Source organism: Aquarana catesbeiana, linkage group LG02 (assembly GCF_042186555.1).
Source record: "Aquarana catesbeiana isolate 2022-GZ linkage group LG02, ASM4218655v1, whole genome shotgun sequence".
NCBI lineage: Eukaryota > Metazoa > Chordata > Amphibia > Anura > Ranidae > Aquarana > Aquarana catesbeiana.
Window position 1 is genome coordinate 452,024,753 of NC_133325.1, and position 20,447 is coordinate 452,045,199.

The window sequence follows — 20,447 nt, forward strand, 5'->3', positions numbered from 1 at the left end:
GGGTGGGCTGGGCTGGGCCGGGCGGAGGGGCAAAACGCAGGTGCTAGCAGGTATCTGGGCTGATCCCACTAACACTGCGTTTTTGGGAACCCTAAACTGCTGGGGACGCTAGTATAGATCTGATCGGATCAGATATTGATCCGATCAGATACTATACCACTAAGGGAGGTGTACGGTGCGTGCGTGGGTGTTAGTGGTACTGGCGCTAATCTGACGCTGCTTGGGGCTGGTGCTTGCCAGTTCACCAAAATGCTACCAAAAAAACTGTTAGCGATCGCAGGGATCAGGCCTGACTCTGCGAACGCTGCAGTTATGCGTTTAGTGTTTTGTAAGTGACAGTGATCGATCGATACTGCACTTGGGTGGGCTGGGCGGAGGGGCAAAACGCAGGTGCTAGCAGGTATCTGGGCTGATCCCGCTAACACTGCGTTTTTGGGAACCCTAAACTGCTGGGGACGCTAGTATAGATCTGATCGGATCAGATATTGATGTGTTCAGATACTATACCACTAAGGGAGGTGTACGGTGCGTGTACGGTGCGTGCGTAGGTGTTCGCGGTACTGGCGCTAATCTGACGCTGCCTGGGGCGACGCATATCACCGCCGGGCGATCAGGGGGCTAAACCTTTATTCAGTAATAAACGGCGGGTGCCCTGACACTAAAAAAAATAAACGAACTAACCAGCGTCACCCGTAACAGTTATACGGTGATCAGTGGTGAAAGGGTTAACTAGGGGGCAATCAAGGGGTTAAAACATTTATTAGGTAGTATATGGGGGTCCCTGTCGCTATAAAACGCTGACAGCGAACCTAAATATTTACGTTCCTAACTAGCGTCACCAGCGACACTAATACAGCGATCAGAAAAATGATCGCTTAGCGACACTGGTGACAGGGGGTGATCAAGGGGTTAAAACTTTATTAGGGGGGGTTAGGGGGGTACCCTAGACCTACAGGGGGCTAATACTAACTGTCCTACCACTGCTAACTGTCACAAACTGACACCATGCAGTAATCAGGAAAAAAACAAAACAAAACAAAAAAACCTGCTTGCTGTCAGTTTGTGACAGGGGGGGGGGTGATTGGGGGGGTGATTGGGGGGCGATCGGGGGTGTTTAGTGTGCCTGGCATGTTCTACTGTGTTGTGTGTGTGTTGTGCACTTACATGTCTTCTCTCCTCGGTGCTGGAACGGAAACTGGCCAGCCGAGGAGAGATGACATCACATCCTCTGCCTCTGTGTACTATACAGAGGCAGGGGATGTTTCTCATTGGCTGGGAGCGATCGCGAGGGGGGGGCCACGATCGGATGGTCTCCCCCTCGTCTCTCAACTCTCCCAGCCAAACGCCGACCGCCGATGGCACCGGGGGGGGGTCCGATCGGACCCCCCGCCCGCGGGAAGGCAATCACGTACCAGGTACGTGATTTTGCCTGCCCGTGCCGCTCTGCTCACGTATATATGCGTGAGGCGGTCGGCAAGTGGTTAACCTTCCTGACGGTATTCCCAAGTGTGGCTCGGGGTTAAATTTCAGTACCATTAGCGGTGACCCCGAGCCACACTCGGGATTGCATTGCAGGGTCCTGGTGCGGTATACTTACCTTGTCTCCAGGATCCTGTGATGTCCCCCCGCTGTGTCCGTGGGCTCTGTCCTCCGCCCGAAGCCCCCATGTGCTGGGCTCTGTTCCCTCCGAGCGTTGTGATGCACGGGGGCGGAGCCTGACGGCTAATTCAAAAAAATGTTAAAAATCATAACACAAACAGTACACTGTAATCTTACAGATTACATTACTGTATAAAATTATTTCACATCCCTTTTGTCCCTAGTGCTTTGTCCAGTGCCCTGCATGCAGTTTTATATTATATATACTGTTCTTTCTGCCTGGAAACTGGAGATTGTCCATACTCCATAGCAACCAAAAAGTGTCTCTTTACGTCAAAAGTGGTTTTAGACCAGCTAGAAAACAGCGATAGTAAATTAGAACACTTGCAGAATTGAGCGATAGTGAATCGTAGGGAAATTAATTTTATTATTATTATATTATTATTTTTTATAATTATTTATATTTATTTATTATATTATAATTTATGATTTTGTGTTTCAAACTTTATCATACCCGGGATATCTACTAGACTCTTGTTTGGACAGATTTAAGTGTGTTATTACTAAGAATTACAGGCCTACAATATAAAACGCCAAATTTCTATGCAAAATAATTGTAGCCCCTTGAGACGCAAAAATCTGACATAAGGGAGGCTACGGCAGGGGTAGGCAACCTCAGGCATGACTCCTAGAGACAAAGGCATGATGGGATTTTTAGTTTCACCACAGCTGGAGGGCCTTGGTTGCCTACCCCTGCCTTAGGGGCTCACTACACTAATTTTGCCCTGTGAAGAGCGCTCTGTAGTTCATTTATTTTCAGAGTGCGTGCAACAGGTGGTGAAAAACCCCTAAAATCCTGCACTCATGCATTGCATGCAGTTGCGTGCGGTTGTGATGCAGCCTCATGTACTTGACTGGCCTTAAAGGGTGGGGGAATAAAATGGAGCAAAGTAGGTTTTATGAGTGAAGGTCCTTTTTTAGCTAGTGAGGTTGATTTACTAAAATTGGAGAGTGTAAAAATCTGGTGCAGCTATGCATGATAGCCAATCAGCTTCTAACGTCAAATTAACCTTTCTGGCGGTAATCCGTAGTGTGGCTCAGGGTTAATATTCAGTACCAAAAGCGGTAACCCCGAGCCACACTCATCGCAGTATCCTGGTACAGTTTACTTACTTTGTCCCCAGGATCCTGCGATGTCCCCCTGCTGTATCCTCCGCTGGTTTCTCCGCCTGATGTAGTACTGTTCCGGGCTCGGTTCCCTGTGAGCGTTGCAATGCATGGGGGCGGAGCCCGGCGGCAAATTCAAAAAGTGCAAAATACATAACACATACAGTACACTGTAATCTGTAAGATTACATTACTGTATCAAATCATTTTACCTCCCTTTTGTCCCTAATGTTTTGTCCAGTGCCCTGCATACACTTTTATATTATATATGCCATTCTTTCTGCCTGGAAACTTGAGAATGTCCATGTCATCCAAAAATCTTCCCTTTACATCAAAAGCAGTTTTAGACCAGCTAGAAAACAGAGATACTAAATTAGAATCACTTGCAGAATTGATCGATAGTGATTTGTGGGGAAATTCGTCATCAGACACTGAAAGTGACGACAGCGACAATTCTGCGACTGAGCAAATTTCAGTGTTTTTGATTTGATTACATTATTGAATATATTTAATTATTATTATATTATTGTTTTTTTATAATTATTTATAGTTATTTATTATATTATAATTAATGATTTCATGTTTCAAACTTTATCATATCCCGAGTTGTCTACTAGACTCTTGTTTTGACAGATATAAGTGAGTTATTCCTAAGAATTACAGGCCTACAATATTAAATGCCAAATTCCCATGCAAAACAATGTACCGCTTTGACATTCAAAAATCTGACATAATCATACCGCCAGGGAGGTTAAGCTTTGACAAAACAAAAAAAAACAAAAAATGGAAGCTCATTTTGCAGTCTCTTCTTTTAGTAAATCAACCCCAATGCCTGTCATTAGAATTAGAGATCGTTTAGCATGATGCTCAGTCTTTGCACTGGGGCATGGAATTCTTTCCTTACCCATCTAGAAAGGGAACAATCCTTACACTCTGCATGCTTCAAGTTAAATACTGCAGAATATAGGAATTAAAACCCCAGCAGCTTAGTTTATGGTGATTGTTGGGATAATCCAATCCAACCCTAATGCACTATGATGACCGTGCATGCAGTACCATTATATCCTCAATTAACTAAAGGAATTATTTTTTTGATAGGGTGGATGGATGGATGAATGGATTGATTAGAGGAGAGTGGTGACAACTGACTGTCAATTTGGAAAATTATAACTTATCACCCTGGGTGAAACTTCTTTCCACCCAGTTTTCAGCATGAGCCTCCACCCTGCATAGAATACTTGTGATTAAGTAAAAAGTCAGCCCTCTGGCCATCACTATGTGGTAAATGCATGAGATCTACTAGCAGAAACTTCAAAGAACAGCATAGGAGGGGTATGAATCCATTCCCACTAACTGCAAAGAAGAGTCACCAATCCCCCCCTTCCCCCTTTGTGTGACTTCAAGTACTTCCCCAGGCAATAATAATTAGAGTAATAGCACACACTGGAGGGGGAGCGGAGTGCATCTTCTGGGGATCTTACACCATCTATTCATGTACTCTTGTTACATTGTATTGATAACTTGTTAATGACATAATATACATAGTAACACTTTTCTGTATAATGTAACAAAATCAACTCCGAACTATGTTTTTATATATATATATATATATATATATATATATATATATATATATATATATATAACTCTTCTGTATTATAGAAAGAATAGCCTAGCACAGCTCTTTAGTCCCGACAATAGTATACCTTGATTGTCACTGATACATAAAGATTGTTTCCTTTATGCCTTGGCTTTGTTCTGATCATCACCTTGTATAACACATCTTTTTATTCATACTATAATGTAGGTATGCATTTTTTTCTGCAATCCAGGCAACATTTACCGCTCCTATGGATTGTCCTGTTGGTTTCTTAGAAAGGCTCCTAGGTGTGATGGGACATTGATTGTCAGTTCTTGTGCCCATGCCAATGATGTGGGAGGCTCCAATTTAGACTATCTAAGTTGGATCGCCCTCGGATAATGTGACATGCCCTGGGCTAGATCAATATATGGTGCCCCAATACTATAGACCTTGTTAAATGTCAATCCCAGTCATGTTGACGTTTCAGATGGTGGTAATGGGATGTATGTTGAGCTTCTCAGTGCTGAGTTGTGTTCTGACATAAAGATGCATAAAGATGGGATAGCATCTGCTTTTGTAGATCCCAGGTTAGACCCTGATGAATAAATACGGAGTAATAACTGTGTTGATTTGAGGTCTAACCAAATATGTGCGTTACCCATCCCTCCGATAGGGAAATCTAGGTTGTACTGCCTGTTGGGGTGGCCATCAAGCCTCCGGATTGTTAGATGTGACTGTGATCTGAGTGTGTTGTGGTTGTGTACAGTACAGTTGACTGTTGTATGTCTTTGTTCAGACTCCTAAGTCAGTCTATGTAATGGGATGTCTTGTGTCAGTCTCCAGCTGGCTCATTCAGTGCAAATCATTCCCAGAACCCCAGCTTCTGCATATACTGTCATCTGCCCAGCCACTCTCCTCCATCCTGCTTTGTCATTTCTTCTCATTATTACAAGACCAAAGTTTCAATCTCCCACCCTTTCTTCGCCTATAGACACTAAATTAAATAAAAAGCACAAAAGCCTGAAAAGAGTGCACCATGTCATATTATTTAAAGGGCAGGCATTATGTAAGTGGTTCCCTGTCAATATTACAAACACTATCTTCATGCAGATGGGATCTACATCCAGCACCATAACTGATGCCACGAGCACTATTGTGTGTGTAAATAAATAAAGATCCCTTGTCTGTTTCCACATTTGCAATCAGCAGGAGGGAACAGTGGGGAGCAGACGAGCTGGCTCTTTAATGCGCGCTCCTGACCCCCTGGCGCGCTCCCGTGCCTATATCTGGAGTGCATGGAGATGCCTTAGGCTCAGAATGAGAGTGAGAGAGAGAGGAGGGGGTTGAGCTAGAAGAGGACACAGTCTACAAGCTTCATTGCTGCAGCCTGGGCTCCTTCCTTGGATATGACAGGCAGCTTGTGATTTAGAGGAATCCAGTCACTCTACTCTCACTGATCTTCTACTTTCTTCTTTCCCATCGGATCTTCTCCCCAAGTCTGCACTCATGTTAGTCCACGCTTACTCAGCCATGGTAAGTTGTAGGAGGGGGGCTATGGAACCTGTCATCAGAGATGAAACTTTATACCTATTTACTTAGAAAGTACAAGCCTGACAGATGGCTGCTCTGTGTTTTGTGGTCTGATCATTTTTCTTTAGGGAATTGGGAGCGTGAAGAAAAGGGGTCTTATTAAGGGAGGGAACCCTGGTAGTGATTGAGGATCTGGATGTAAGGTATGTGCTACAGGCTGTAGGTGTGGATGCAGAGGGGTCCCTTTAAGGGAGGGAGTCCTTGTAATGACTGTGAAGCTGGCAGGTACATGGTACAGGTGGAGGGTGTGGATGGAGATGGACCTCATGAAGACAGTCCTTGTAGACAGTCCTTGTAGTGATTGAGATGTTGGCTGTTAGGTATATGGTATCTGTTGTAAGTATGGATGGAGAAGAGTTTAATGAAGACAAGCTGGCTGTAAGAATAATAAGAAAGGGGTCTTGTAATGACATAGAAGCTGGTTGTAAGGTATATGGTGCAGGTTGTAGGTGTGAAGGGAGAAGGATCTTACTAAGGGAAGGAGTCCTGGTAGTAACTGGAAAGCTGTCTGTAAGGTATATATTATAGCCTGCAGGTGTGGAAAAAAGGGTCTTATGAAGGTCATCACAGGACAAACTAGCTGTATCATAACAGGGGGACTACACTCTAGAGACAAGAAGGAAGGGGATACTTTCACCCCACTAGATATCATAGTATAGGCACTGTATGATAGCCTTGCGAAGCTCTGGATGTGTATAGGCACTGTATCAGATCTCTGTGTGCTTGTAGATGTGACACAGCATGAGATCCCTGTGAAGCTCTCTGGGCTCATGTGTATAAGTACTTATGAGATTCTTGTGAAGTTCTGTGGGCTAATGGCTGTGCGTAGGCATTCTGTGGGCTCGTGGACGTGTATGGAACTGTATGAGATAATTGTGGAACATTGTAGGATCATGTCTGTTTATGTGCTTTGTATAAGATCCTTGTGGAACACTGTGGGCTCATGGGTGTGTATGGGAACTGTATGAGATCCTTGTGGAAACTGTGGCCCCAAGGATGTGTATGAGCACTGTATAGGATCCTTGTGGAACGGTGTGGGCTCATGAATGTGTATAAGCATTGTATGAGATCCCTGTAGAACATCGTGGGCTCATGAGTCTGTATGAGCTTTGTATAAGATCCTTGTGGAACTCTGTGGACTCATGAATGTGTATTGGCGTTGTATGACATCCTTGTGGAACTTTATGGACTCATGATATATGTATTGGCATTGTATCCTTGTGGAACCCTGTGGACTCATGGATGTGTATGGATGCTGTATTCGATCTTTGTGGAAGATTTGTGCAAGGCTCATGGATGTGTATGAGCCTTGCATAAGATCCTTGTGGACTCATGGATGTTTATGTTTTTTTTCCACTAAGATCTTTGTGGAACACTGTGGCTCATGAATGTGTTAACATTGTATGACATTTTTGTGGAACTCTGTGGACTCATGGATGTGTATGGGTGCTGTATGAGATCTTTGTGGAACATTGTGGGCTCATGGATGTGTATAAACTTTGTATAAGATCCTTGTGGACTCGTGGAGATATATATTTTTTTAGATGTCGCCTTGTGGAAAACTGTGGACTCATAATTGTGTTGCTTTGTGCCTTGCAGGATCGCTCTGATGCCCTGAACGGGGCTTCCAGCGGTGGCCGATTGTCCCAGCTTTCCTCTCTGAACCAAGGGGCTTATTCCTCTGCTCCCCCACTCTGTCACACCCCAGCATCTGACTTTCAGCCCCCATACTTTCCTCCCCCCTACCCCCAGCCACCTTTATCCTACTCACAGAGCCAAGAACCTGGATACCCTCACCTGGGAGACCCATACTCTGGCATCAACCCCATCCACCAGCACCAGCAGTCGGCATGGCACACACAGAGGGGGCGGCAGGACGATGCTGGTCTGCTCTCTCAGGCTCACAGGGGGCTCAGCCTGGACCCTCGGAGGGACTATGGGGGAGTACCACGTCTGATACATACTCTTGGAGATGGTGGCCACAGCCTGGCAGAGAGTGCCCTATCCTTACACGCACTATCACACCACAGTTTGGAGGACATGCAGGTAAGACAGCTCAGATTTACATCTCTCATTAGATCTGTACCTGAATGTGTCCTGATCACATCTCCTTTCCCCATCTTGCAACCTGTCAAACTCCTATTATTATTTCCACAAAAATAAGCTGTTCATTGTACATGGATAATCACTTCTAGTCCTGAATCAACCCCTATCCATTGTCACTCCATAATGTCACCTTCAGTGGCTTTGATGCCCAGGGCTGCCCCCCAACATAATAGAGTTTACAGCTTCTCCTATTCATCATCATCATCATTTGTCATGGAAGACACAGTCAGCATTTAAATCCGTCTCATTGTCCACGTCTACAGGACACGATGGAGCATTACAGGCAAAATTAAGATTATTTCCAGAAGAATTTTTGCACTTTAGCCCTGTAATCGTCAGAGAATGCATTGAAACTGAAATATATATATCTCTATCTATAGCTATAGATATAGCTATAGATATATACATATATATATATCTATATCTATATAGATATAGATATAGATATAGATATATTTATATAGATATAATGATACAGATCTCACATATTTATAAAAAAAGCCATATATGGGTTTGAACAGTCAGCTATGCAGCAAAAAAATATTTTGAATAGAATTTTGGAAATAAATAGCCATATTGTAGTAATAGGAAATAGATACATACTATTACACTCAAATGTATCAGATATACATTTGTTTCTGTTTAAATTGTAGAGCAATTTGGATTTGGTCCCTCTCTTATCTATGACATTTTATATATCTGTAATTTTTTATCTATCTATCTATCTATCTATCTATCTATCTATCTATCTATCTATCTATCTATCTATCTATCTATCTATCTATCTATCTATCTATCTATCTATCTATCTATCTATCTCTCTATCATTCTCTTGTTGTCTTATTATTGATATTAAATAATATAATATTTTCCTGGCATTGTGGAAAGATGTCAGTTTCTGAAAACTTCTCAGCCCCACAAGTGCCTTCTACAATGAAATGTCCCCCATATGAGTCCTTTCCTTAGAATCATTTTCAGAAGAGTCCATTGGTCTGAGTAATAAATGTGTTTTATTTAAAGATCAGAAATAAAAAGGAATGCATTAGGAAGTGGCACTTGTGATTCAATAAAGGAGTTGTTACTGTGATCTCTGCTTTCTCTGTAATTATCTAATTGGTTTGGGATTTCACAGAAAATGATTTAACCTTGATCGCATTTCCTCTATGACTTTCCCATTGACCCCTCGGGCAAAAGATGTTTATTCAACTTAATGAAGCACATAACTTTCGTTTTTATAAATATAATGTGAAGCAATCCGCGGTGTCTGCTACCTGTAGCGCCGACCCTGTACTCTGCGCTACTACATCGCGCTGCCGTTAATAGTGTCAAATACTGCAGGCTTATCGCCTGAAATGCCTTGTTCTTTGATAATGTTCGTTGGTCATCACAGCGTTATTATATTTTCTGCTCATATGCTTTTTTGTATGCAGTCGGCTAATATTTTTGTTTCGCATTCCATATATATGCTTCATTTATTATATTTCAAAATATTTCTAATATAAATGCTTAATAATATCCTAACTGTTTAAAAAAAGTGTAATTGTTTGATGCTCCTTAAATAATATCGATGTACCTGTGTAGCCATTTGCTGCTTTTGAATAAAAAATACGGTTTGTAGCTTTTGGGCTGAAATTCTTTTGTGATGACTTTTTTAAGGCTAACATCGGCCCACTTCTATATATTTCAGGGTATCCCTTGTAATCGTTTATAATAGAGATTACACGGGGCTTTATCATGCTTGGGTGTCCAAAAATCGACACATTTCCTTCCTTCCCTTTTTTTTCGTTGTATTTATTTTACCATAACAAGCAAAGCATGATGTCTTGCTCTGCACTTAGAATTTGCATTATCTTTTTTGTTTAATTCAAAATACCAGCCTGTATTATAGCTAAACATGTCCTATTAATTATGCCATTAAAATATTTGGGTATTTAAATGTACATGATATAGATATATATATATATATATATATATATATATATATATATATATATATATATATATATATATATATATATATATATATATATATATATATATATATCTGCATGTGTGTCTGCCCTTTTGACATCTACAATTAATTTAATCCCACTCATGCAAGCTTTATAGACATCGAAAGCAGGGATGTTTTTAATCAAACACATCTTTTTCATTTAGGAATCAGTGGAGCTAAGCACTGAATGGGGTCTAAAAGCAATTTGTAGTGCTGTAAATAAAGACTGGGTATTTGCCTTTGACTATAGGCACTGGTCTTTGCCTGATAGCCTGAATAATTTTCTATGCAGTTATACAGGCACACAGGGACACGTTCCTGTTAGGAGGCTGGCCATACATTATACAATTTTCTTGTACAATTTTCCTTTAGATTTAGCAAAACTATGTACTGTAATATGAGGTCAAACCTATTTGTATGCAATCATACAGGTCCTTGCACTACATAGTTGAAGGTAAATCTAAAGGAAATTGAATAAGAAAATTGCTAAATGTTTATGGCCAGCTTTAGTTCCAGCTACCCCATCAGATTTAGGTGAATACAACTACCAAAACATAAGAAAAGAAAAAATAATAAAAATAAAAAAAAAATTTTTAAACTTAAGTTTATATCTATATATATATATATATATATATATATATATATATATATATACACTGTACTATACTATATACAGCATACTGGCAAATGATCAAATCAGGCTGGATGAGTTCACCATTTGTTAAATATAATTATATAATTATTACTGACTCTCAAACCCATGTGCAGTATACTCATTCTTTTAGCAGCTTGGCCAACTGATAAGTGATTAAACAATTAAACTGGGTACACACTATATATATATTTTTTTTTTTGTGTCAGAGATCCCACCATTTAGAACATTGCTATTAATAATTGTGTAGTGTGGGAAATAAGTGACCACTATCTAGAAAAATATTGTAATACGATAACCTAATCCTGTTAATACATTTGATGACAGTATTTTTTTCATTTCACATTCCTTCAGTTATATATTATTGTTATTATACAGGATTTATATCGTGCCAACAGTTTTCACAGCACCCAACAATATAAATATATTTCTTTTCCTCCACATTTACATGCAGACCAAACTGTATAGTAAAAGTGACAGTGGCAGGGGTTGGGGCAAACTATAGGACTGCCAGGGGTGCTTCAGCGGTTGCAGTGACAGTTTTGGCTTTTGCCCAGAAGATTTAAACCATGTATAAATAAAAATGAACTGTTGTAAGGACCCCTGGCAGTGTTACAGTTTCTCACAACTCCTGTCATTGATTTTTTTTTGTTGCTCTGCATGTAAATGTGGATAAAAAAAAAAAATAAAGGCACATACAAATCATATACTGAATTCTATCATGACAAAAAATGTTTTAGTTATATATTTGTCAGAATAGTGGTTCAATAAAATAATACTGTTTTTGGATGTTTCAAATATATATCTGTGGCTGCTGTTATGTCCCAGTATACCTGGTATATCTGTGTTTCAGTAAAGGAGAATTATAAAAAAAAAAAAAAATCCTGTGGATATTTTGAAATAATTACTGTCAGGAGCTAAAGTCTTGTAGGTTTAGGTGCATGGCAATTGCAACAAAAACAAATCTTCTGTTGATATATATATATATATATATATATATATATATATATATATATATGGACGTACTAAACTGCATATTGGGATGATGGGGTGATTGGATTAATCCAATCATCCCATCATCCCAATATGCAGTTTAGTACGTTTATATATATATATATATATATATATATATATATATATATATATATATATATATATATATATATATACACACACACACACACACACACACATACAGGCAGCTTTTCTGACCACAAAGACCATGCTAAGACAAAACTGGTGCTTTTTGTTAGTATTTATTTACATTTTCATTGCTAAAAAAAACAACACATGTAGCTGCATGATGCCAAATGCTTATCAAAAATAGCCTTCTAATAGCTGTTATTTCATCCAAAATAAACAAGTTGTTTATATTAAGTATAGTAATATAAAGAAAAAATGTAAGTAGCTTAATTTTAATTAAAAAACAAAACAAAGGCTCAGTTGCATGGACTGGTAACTACATACAGCATCAAGGTATGTCTGTATAGTGGACAGAGCTAAATATTAGTTTCCCTGGGTTATGTATAGATGTACATTTAAAAGAGATATGATGAAAGTGTGTTGTCAGTCTATTTGTTGCTATAAATGCATATATGTATATGAGTTGTGAAGTAGGATTAGGCATTGAAGATGTAGCTTGACATATGTCTTGCAAATATTTGTAAAAATAGGCAATTTAGAACTCTGTATCAGACTGATAGAAGCAGGTTTGAATTAGTTCCTCTTTGCTGGCTAGCAAGGCTGAGTGTTAAGGGAAATTATTTCTCTTATAGAATAGTGAATATACTCACTGTTGTGACTGTACAATGTATTACTGATGATGGTAGGGGATTTGTGTATGGTGTGTACATTCATTTAGGGGAGCAATAATCTGCTAGCCAAAACTAAAAGGAATTTTTGTCATTTGGCTCACCAGGAGCACACCGCTTCTGTATTTGTTTTCTTATATAAAAAAAGTCTAGGCTTTACTAAGGTGAAGAAATCGAATGATGAGTACGGTTCTAGTATTCATATCCATTCCCACTATCAGGGAAGAGAAAGTGGGAGCACACTGTTTGGCATCTGTAAATTATTATTTATCTTTTTTTAAAATTTTAAAATAGTAACATGAGGATCATTTACCACCTACATCATGGCAGGTGATTTAATAAAGGGTGTCATTTTATGACAAGTTTGTAAAAATTTGTTAGCTTTAAAGACCCAGTCCTTTTGGATTTTTCAGGTTTTGGTAAAGAAGATGATCAAAATTAAGATAACTTAGAAAAATATTGTACTCTGGGGATTCATTTTCCAAATTCATAACATTTGATTTCCTGCCCAGCCACATTGTAGAATTCTGCAGGCAGGCTCTACTAAGCTTGCTTTATCCTAAAATGACTGATAACATAGAACAGTTAGCTGTACTTGTCTTCCTAGCCAGCCTCATTATAGCAGCAAGCATGCTAAGGTTTGCATACACATGGGACATTTACATACACATTTATGTATAATGTTAAAAGTTATTTTATATCATAGGGAATCTGTCCCAAATGAGGCAAGATCTGAGCATCGCTGAGTAGATACTGCAAAAATACATTCTACTTTTTACATTTTGATATTTGTGAGTGCTGAGCAATCGAAAAATGCTTTTGCTGCGAGTGAATAACTAAACCCTCAACGTGGCTCTGTACCTTGACATTGCAAAGCGTTATTCAACATGGCCACACCCACAACATTTTTTTTTTATTACAGCGTAATATTATTCTGATCTCTGATATAGAAAAAAATATTTTTTCTTTGTAAATGTGTGCATTGCTGCATATGCAAGCAGTTGTTTTGAATGGTGACAGGTTCCCTTTAATAAATCTATAGGTACAATAATACTATAATATTTAGATTTTCAATAGCCTTGCCTATATATACACATAAGAATGTCCCTTAGTGGTAGCTCTTTGATTTAGTTATATTACATTATTATATTGCATTATTGCATAAGTTGTTAATTGTTGCACGTGCAAGCAGTTTTTTGCATTGTGTCAGGTTCCCTTTAATATAGCTAAAGGTACAATAATACCATAAAATTTCGATTTTCAATAGCTTTGGAAATGTAATATATTAGTCTATATATACGCATCTATGAATTTCCTTTAGTGTTAGCTCTTTATTTAGTTATACTATATTAACCTGTAAATTGATTTTTATTAGTTTAAATACAACAGGGAAAGTTGAGAACCTATGCTGTTTTTTTTGTTTTTTGTTTTTTTACTACTATCTAAGGCTCAATTATACTTAGGCTGGCTATACATTATACAATTTTCTTATTCAATTTCCCTCTATGTAGTGCAAGGGCCTGCTTAATTTCATGCAAATTGACAGCGTTTGGGCTTAACCTCATATTATATGGTTTTGTTAAATCCAAAGTTAAACTTGTACAAGAAGATTGTATAATGTATGGCCAGCCTTACTATCCCAGTGACAATAATTTCACCAGACAGGAAGAGAGGAAAAATCTTCAAAAAGGAGACAGACAACAATAAAAAGCTCACAGGGGTTCTAGCCTTTCCTTACTCCATATTAAAAAACAAATTTTGGTTTTTGTGTTTGATCCTAAATCTGACGTGTTTTCTAATCCTAAACTAAACTAATAAAAAAAGATCATTTTAGCTGGGCATTCACTTTAAACCATGCCAAATCAATAAATGTAAACATCAGTTATATATTATATAACATAAAATATGAGGGCCTACCTTCACAAATCCATTCAGACTTTATTTGTTCAGGTATATTTTTACACTACCCAGTTGCTGATATTTTTGCTGAAAGATTAAATCTTGAATAATATCTCCCAGTGTGTATGGCCATCAATAGATGTGCTCCTGTAGTTGGTTTTACAGGGCCCCCAGTGCTGCAGTTTCATGATGACATCATGCCGTATCTGAAGCTTAGTATGCTGATGCTGTTCTATGACGGGCCAAGTGTTAATTGTTCTTTTTTACTTCTAGATGGATGACTCTGGAATCAGTTTGCTGGACCAGTCAGTGATAAAGAAAGGTAAGTTCTTGCGCTGCTATCACTTACATGCCATCTCATCAGTCCAATAATGTGACATATGCAGTTGTTCCCACTGTAAACTATTGTTTATTTATTCTTTTGAATTCGTAACACTTTGGGGTGGATTTACTAAAGGCAAATAGACTGTGAACTTTGCAAGTGCAGTTGCTCCAGAACTTAGTAAATGAGCAGAAGCTCTGCTGACTTCCATCATCCAATCATGTGCAAGAAAAAATGCTGTTTTATTTAATTTTATTTTCCTTGCATCTGATTGGGTATTGTTTGCAAAGTGCAGCTTTACCTCATTTGCTAAGCTCTGGAGCAACTGCAAAGTGCACAGTCTTTTCGCCTTTAGTAAATCAACCCCTCTGTGACTATGTTGAAGAAATACTACTGTCATTGGCTACTGCTGGCCATGTTTGTAGTAAAACAAATGTTTATTATACTTGTTTTAATGAAGAGATTATAATGATCATTTCAATCTACAAATAACCGCATTCATCAAAAAGAGACAAATTGTCCTCTAAGAAAATCCAATCAAATTAGAAACAAATTGTATTAAGGGACTAGATGCTTGGAATCATCAAATCTATAATTGACCATTTTTTATCATTATGTGTATGGCCAGCACAAATACAAAGATACTCGGGTGTCTTTTTCTCATGTCACTGAGCAATTTAACCTCTTGTTAGCAACTCTTTCAAAGCTGTAAGTGAGCTAACGGTCAACAACAGGTTAAATCTCTCAGTAGCGAATCTATCCACTGCCGTTTAAAACATTACAAAAAAAAAAAAAAATCTCACTTTTCTTTCAGCTACTATTGTAACTTGAGCTTAAATCTAGCATGTCTCACCAACAAAAGCTGACTTGGACATGTGGCTATTGAGTAACGTGGCAAGTATTTTGTGAGCCTGTCATTGTCCAGACTAGTGCTACCATATAACAATACATTAGGGAGAAGTCATGTGTAGTATGACTGTTTCAGCCATTATAGAGCTTGCATTTACTTTTTGAATTAAAGTGTATCTCTTGGAAGAACCCGTTTTTAAATTTTCAGATAGAGTGTAGAAAGATTAGACCCTCATCATGTTTTTATTGCTGTCTGTGCCCCCACTTTTTGTCCTGCTAACCATTTTCACAGATAAAGATAATAAGAGAGAAATATTTGGGTTGTCCCTAGAACAAGCAATTTACCCAATGCTACATAGACCACAAAAAATAAAGTGGCAGGGCTTTTAACTATTCCCTACTTTATCCAAAACAAAAAATAGGTTTGGCTATACATACACTTTAATTACTAAATCAAATTAGTATAATCAACTGTGGAAATTCTTTATTCAGTGCTGTACCTATGTAGTCTAATGCCCCGTACACGCGATCGGACATTCCGACAACAAAATCAATGGATTTTTTCCGACGGATGTTGGCTCAAACTTGTCTTACATACACACGGTCACACAAATCTTGTCGGAATTTCCGAACGTCAAGAACGCGGTGACGTACAACACATATGACGAGCCAAGAAAAATGAAGTTCAATAGCCAGTGCGGCTCTTCTGCTTGATTCCGAGCATGTGTGGAACTTTGTGCGTTGGAATTGTGTACACATGATCAGAATTTCCGACAATGGATTTTGTTGTTGGAAAATTTGAGATCCAGATCTCAAATTTTGTGTGACGGAAATTCCGACGGAAAATGTCGGATGGAACCTACACATGGTCGGAATTTCCGACAACTAGCTCCCATCAAACATTTTCCGTCGGAAAATTTGACTGTGTGTACGGGGCATAACTGTATAGATGAACAAGGATTGCGGGGGTTGATTTACTAAAACTGGAGAGTGCAAAATCTGGTGCCACTCTGCATAGAAACTAATCAGCTTCCAGGTTTTTTTTTTGTCTAAGCTTAAAGAAGTTGTAAAACCTGAGAAAAAAACCCTGTAAGACAAAGGCATAATGAGCCAGTATGCATTGCATATTAGCTCCTTATGAAATACTTACCTTAGAACGATGCCTTTCAGAGACGCCCGCACACCACTGAGACAGCTGACATTTTCCCCGGGGTTTCTTCTGGATTCGCGGGCTCCAGCGCTGTGAGTGACCGGAGCCTCGATGACGTCACTCCCGTCCATGCATGCTGGAGCTGCCATTTACGGCACGGGCAATGAAGGTCTGGCACGGTAAGCCAGACCTTCAGAGCACATGCACCAATGCCGTCATTGGCTGCATGCATTCTGAATATCTCCTAAACTGTGCAAGTTTAGGAGATATTCACAGTACCTACAGGTAAGCCTTATTATAGAAGCTGATTGGCCACCGTGCAGAGCTGCACCAGATTTTGCACTCTCCAGTTTTAGTAAATCGACCCCTTTATGTGCTGTAAAAATGTCTAACTCTCACACTATACAATTAATATAAGCAATGGGGGTTATATACTAAAGGCAAATCCACTTTGCACTGCAAGTGCACTTGAAAGTGCACCGAAAGTGCACTTGGAAGTAAAGTCGCTGTAGATCCGAGGGGGACATGCAAGGAAAATAAAAAACAGCATTTTAGCTTGCACATGATTGGATGATAAAATCAGCAGAGCTTCCCCTCGTTTCAGATCTACCCATAGGTGTGCGCAACCTATTGCATTAGGGTGTGCACCCAAAGCTCAAACACACATGAGTGTGTGTTTGTGTTTATATATGGCCCTGGCACATTGATCTCCCTGCTGGCACAGTGAAAGAGGAGTGCGTAAACACTTCTCTTACGGCAGAGCAGGTAAGAGGGAGATCTTTCCCATCTCCCCGCTGCTACACAGAGTGATAATGCTAATGCACACTAGGTGATTAGGGTGTGCCCATGCACACCCGGCATACCCTGTGCACACACCTATGGATCTACCCCTTAGATTTAGAGTGATTGCACTTCCAAGTGCACTTGTAGTGCAAAGTGGATTTGCCTTTTCATAAATAAACCCCAATGTCTTTTAGATCTGCTATCAACTATGTAGTAGAAGGGCCTATTTGATTTGATATCGATTTAAAATATCCTTTAGGTTTGTCCCCATATATATAGTTTCGGTAAATCTAAACAAGTTTGTACAGTCAGACTATATAGTGTATGACCAGCTTAAAACTCACACACATGAGGGCGCTGGTCTTAGTGTAGCTTATAAATACATTTATGAAATGAGAAAGACAAATGGCAAATGTGGCAAATTGAGAACTAAAAAGTGGCATAAATCATCTTGACCAGCACTACTGTCATTGTTTGCAGTTTTATATTGTGTTGTATTATATCCAAGAAAATTAGTGTAATTACATATATATACCGTATATATATATATATATATATATATATATATATATATATATATATATATATATATATATATATATATTTATATGTGCAAACTATATATAGTAAAACGGATCTCTTTCACACCTTTTTTTACCAATTAGAAAATAAAAAACAGAAGCAATATTATTTTGCGTAGGAGACACTTGAAACCAACAACTAGCATGCTACTTTTAACTTTCACACTTTCGCTGCTTTGAAGATGTAGTGTAAATATCATCAAAATGAAGAAATACACATTTAAAAGAGTGTCCAACTCTTCTTGTGCTCCACAGAAGTGTAGTACAACACTGCTCTGTCCACGCACTCTGCAGAGATTTATTAAACATGGCAGAGCACATACTGAAGTTGGTATTAAATAGCAGCTTTTATCCAGACAGACTTATGTATGTCTAATTAGTGAACTGCTACAGGTCTAAACACTCTTTGTTTGGAGACAGAGTCCCTTTAATTTATGTTTTATTAATGCTATCTTTCATATATTATTCATTAGAAATGTTTTCATACTCATAAGGTAGACAGCACAATATTTAGTAGATTCATTCTAATAGGAATCTTGTTTTTCTAAGTGAATGCCTTCATATCCAGTAGGCTGTTGAATTCAGGGCTTTGCCTTTTAATGTGGGTGGCTGGTAAAGTCATTATTCTATAAAAGTATAAATTGGATATACTTTGTAATAAAATATTAGACTTGTGGTGGCATACAGTATAATAGTTTGATTAATCTTCCTGGGAATTTTGTATATAACACTAGTTCACCAGATTATTTTAGCATTTAGCCCAGCTAGTTCGAAGTAAACATCAACATTTTATATTTTCATTGTTCCTCAAATATCTACATTAGAAATGGTCTTTGGATTTTGCTTAGCATTGTTTTACTGCTTCATTATTAGGAATACTATTACAATATAGTTGTCTTTGTTATTATCATAGCGGTACCTGTAACCTCTTATGTTATGTGCACACAGTGTGGTTGATTCACTAAAACTGTTGGATTTTCCTTTATGGATATTTTCTGTTGCACCATTTGAAAAAAAAAAAAAAAAAAAACGTAATAAAGATTTTTGCAAAAAACAAAACAAAAAAATGGAGAGTGCAAAATCTGGTGCAGCTGTGCATGGTAGCCAATCAGCTTCTAACTTCAGCTTGTTCAATCAAGCTTTGACAAAAAAACTTGGAAGCTGATTGGTTTCTATGCCGATCTTCACCAGATTTTGCATGCTCCTGTTTTAGTAAATCATCCCCAGTACTGCATAAAGCAAATCAAAGAGTTTTGTAGAGAAGGTTCAAGTACTAAATAAATAACTGTTGCTTAAAGGTATACTGTTACCGAGTAAACAACAGTGGAAATGTGAATATGTTTCAACAGCATAAATGTAATTCTAGTGCTGGACTTTGCAGTCAGGAATGCAGTATCTTTAGCTGCACACAGGCGCAAAAAGCGGGGTTTACTAAAACTGGAGAGTTCAAAATCTGGTGCAGCTGTGCACAGAAACCAATCAGCTTCCAGTTTTGTTTTTTTTTTTGTCAAAACTTAATTGAACAAGCTGAAGTTAGAAGCTGATTGGCTACCATGCACAGCTGCACCAGATTCTGAGTGCTCCATTTTTAGTAAATAGCCACCACAGCCACAGCAAATTAGACAAATTAAAGGCAAGTGGATTTATGCTAGATAGGCACCTAATACTATTAGCACCTTTCTTTATAACCCCCTACTGGAATTCCACACTCATGCATAGCTATAGATAATCAAAAGTAACTATCTACATCAACCCCATGATTGTAACTAAAATTTGGGCATTTCTGTCTGGGTGCATTGGGGGTGATTACTAAAGGAGTAGGGCATGTTCACTTTGCATATGATTTTTTTTCATTTGAAAAGTGAATTTCCACTTAGCTATATAAATGAGCTGAAGCCAAGTGAAAATTCACTTTGCAAAAAAAGCCCAATCAAACGCAAAGAAAATAATAATAATATAAAAAAAAAAAAAAGAAGATGAATACTTGCACATGATTAGAATATTCATTTTACAAAGTGAACATGCTCCACTGCTGTAGTAATTTACCCTACTGGGGGGGTGGGGGGTGCATTCTATGTACTAAGGTAATGATTGCATTGTCATGTTTTCCAGTATTAGAATCACAGAACTCCACTTTCATCCAAGTGTCATCATACATCTAATGTGGAGTCATCCAAAGTCCCCCAAGCAGATATCTAAAACAGTTTGCATGATTTCTTGTCACATATCACAGCCCAGTGATGAAACCCTAAATAATTATTACTGTCCAATTTTACACAAATACACCGAGATGTGATGTGGGAAGTAGCATTGCTATAGCCTCATCCATACATCATCCCCCTCCACCACCAGCACCGTATGCT

The 20,447-nt window shown here is 38.5% G+C and overlaps 1 protein-coding gene across 1 annotated transcript in view; it reads left to right on the forward strand.

Annotated features, from left to right (window-relative positions):
* The first annotated feature begins 5,662 nt into the window (after positions 1-5,662).
* TFAP2E (transcription factor AP-2 epsilon) overlaps positions 5,663-20,447 on the forward strand; it is a 59,311-nt gene continuing 44,526 nt past the window's right edge. The window contains exons 1-3 of the mRNA XM_073615592.1: positions 5,663-5,881; positions 7,538-7,984; positions 14,673-14,721. Coding sequence (XP_073471693.1) covers positions 5,855-5,881; positions 7,538-7,984; positions 14,673-14,721 — 523 coding nt within the window. The 5' untranslated portion in view covers positions 5,663-5,854. The remainder of the gene's footprint in view (positions 5,882-7,537; positions 7,985-14,672; positions 14,722-20,447) is intronic.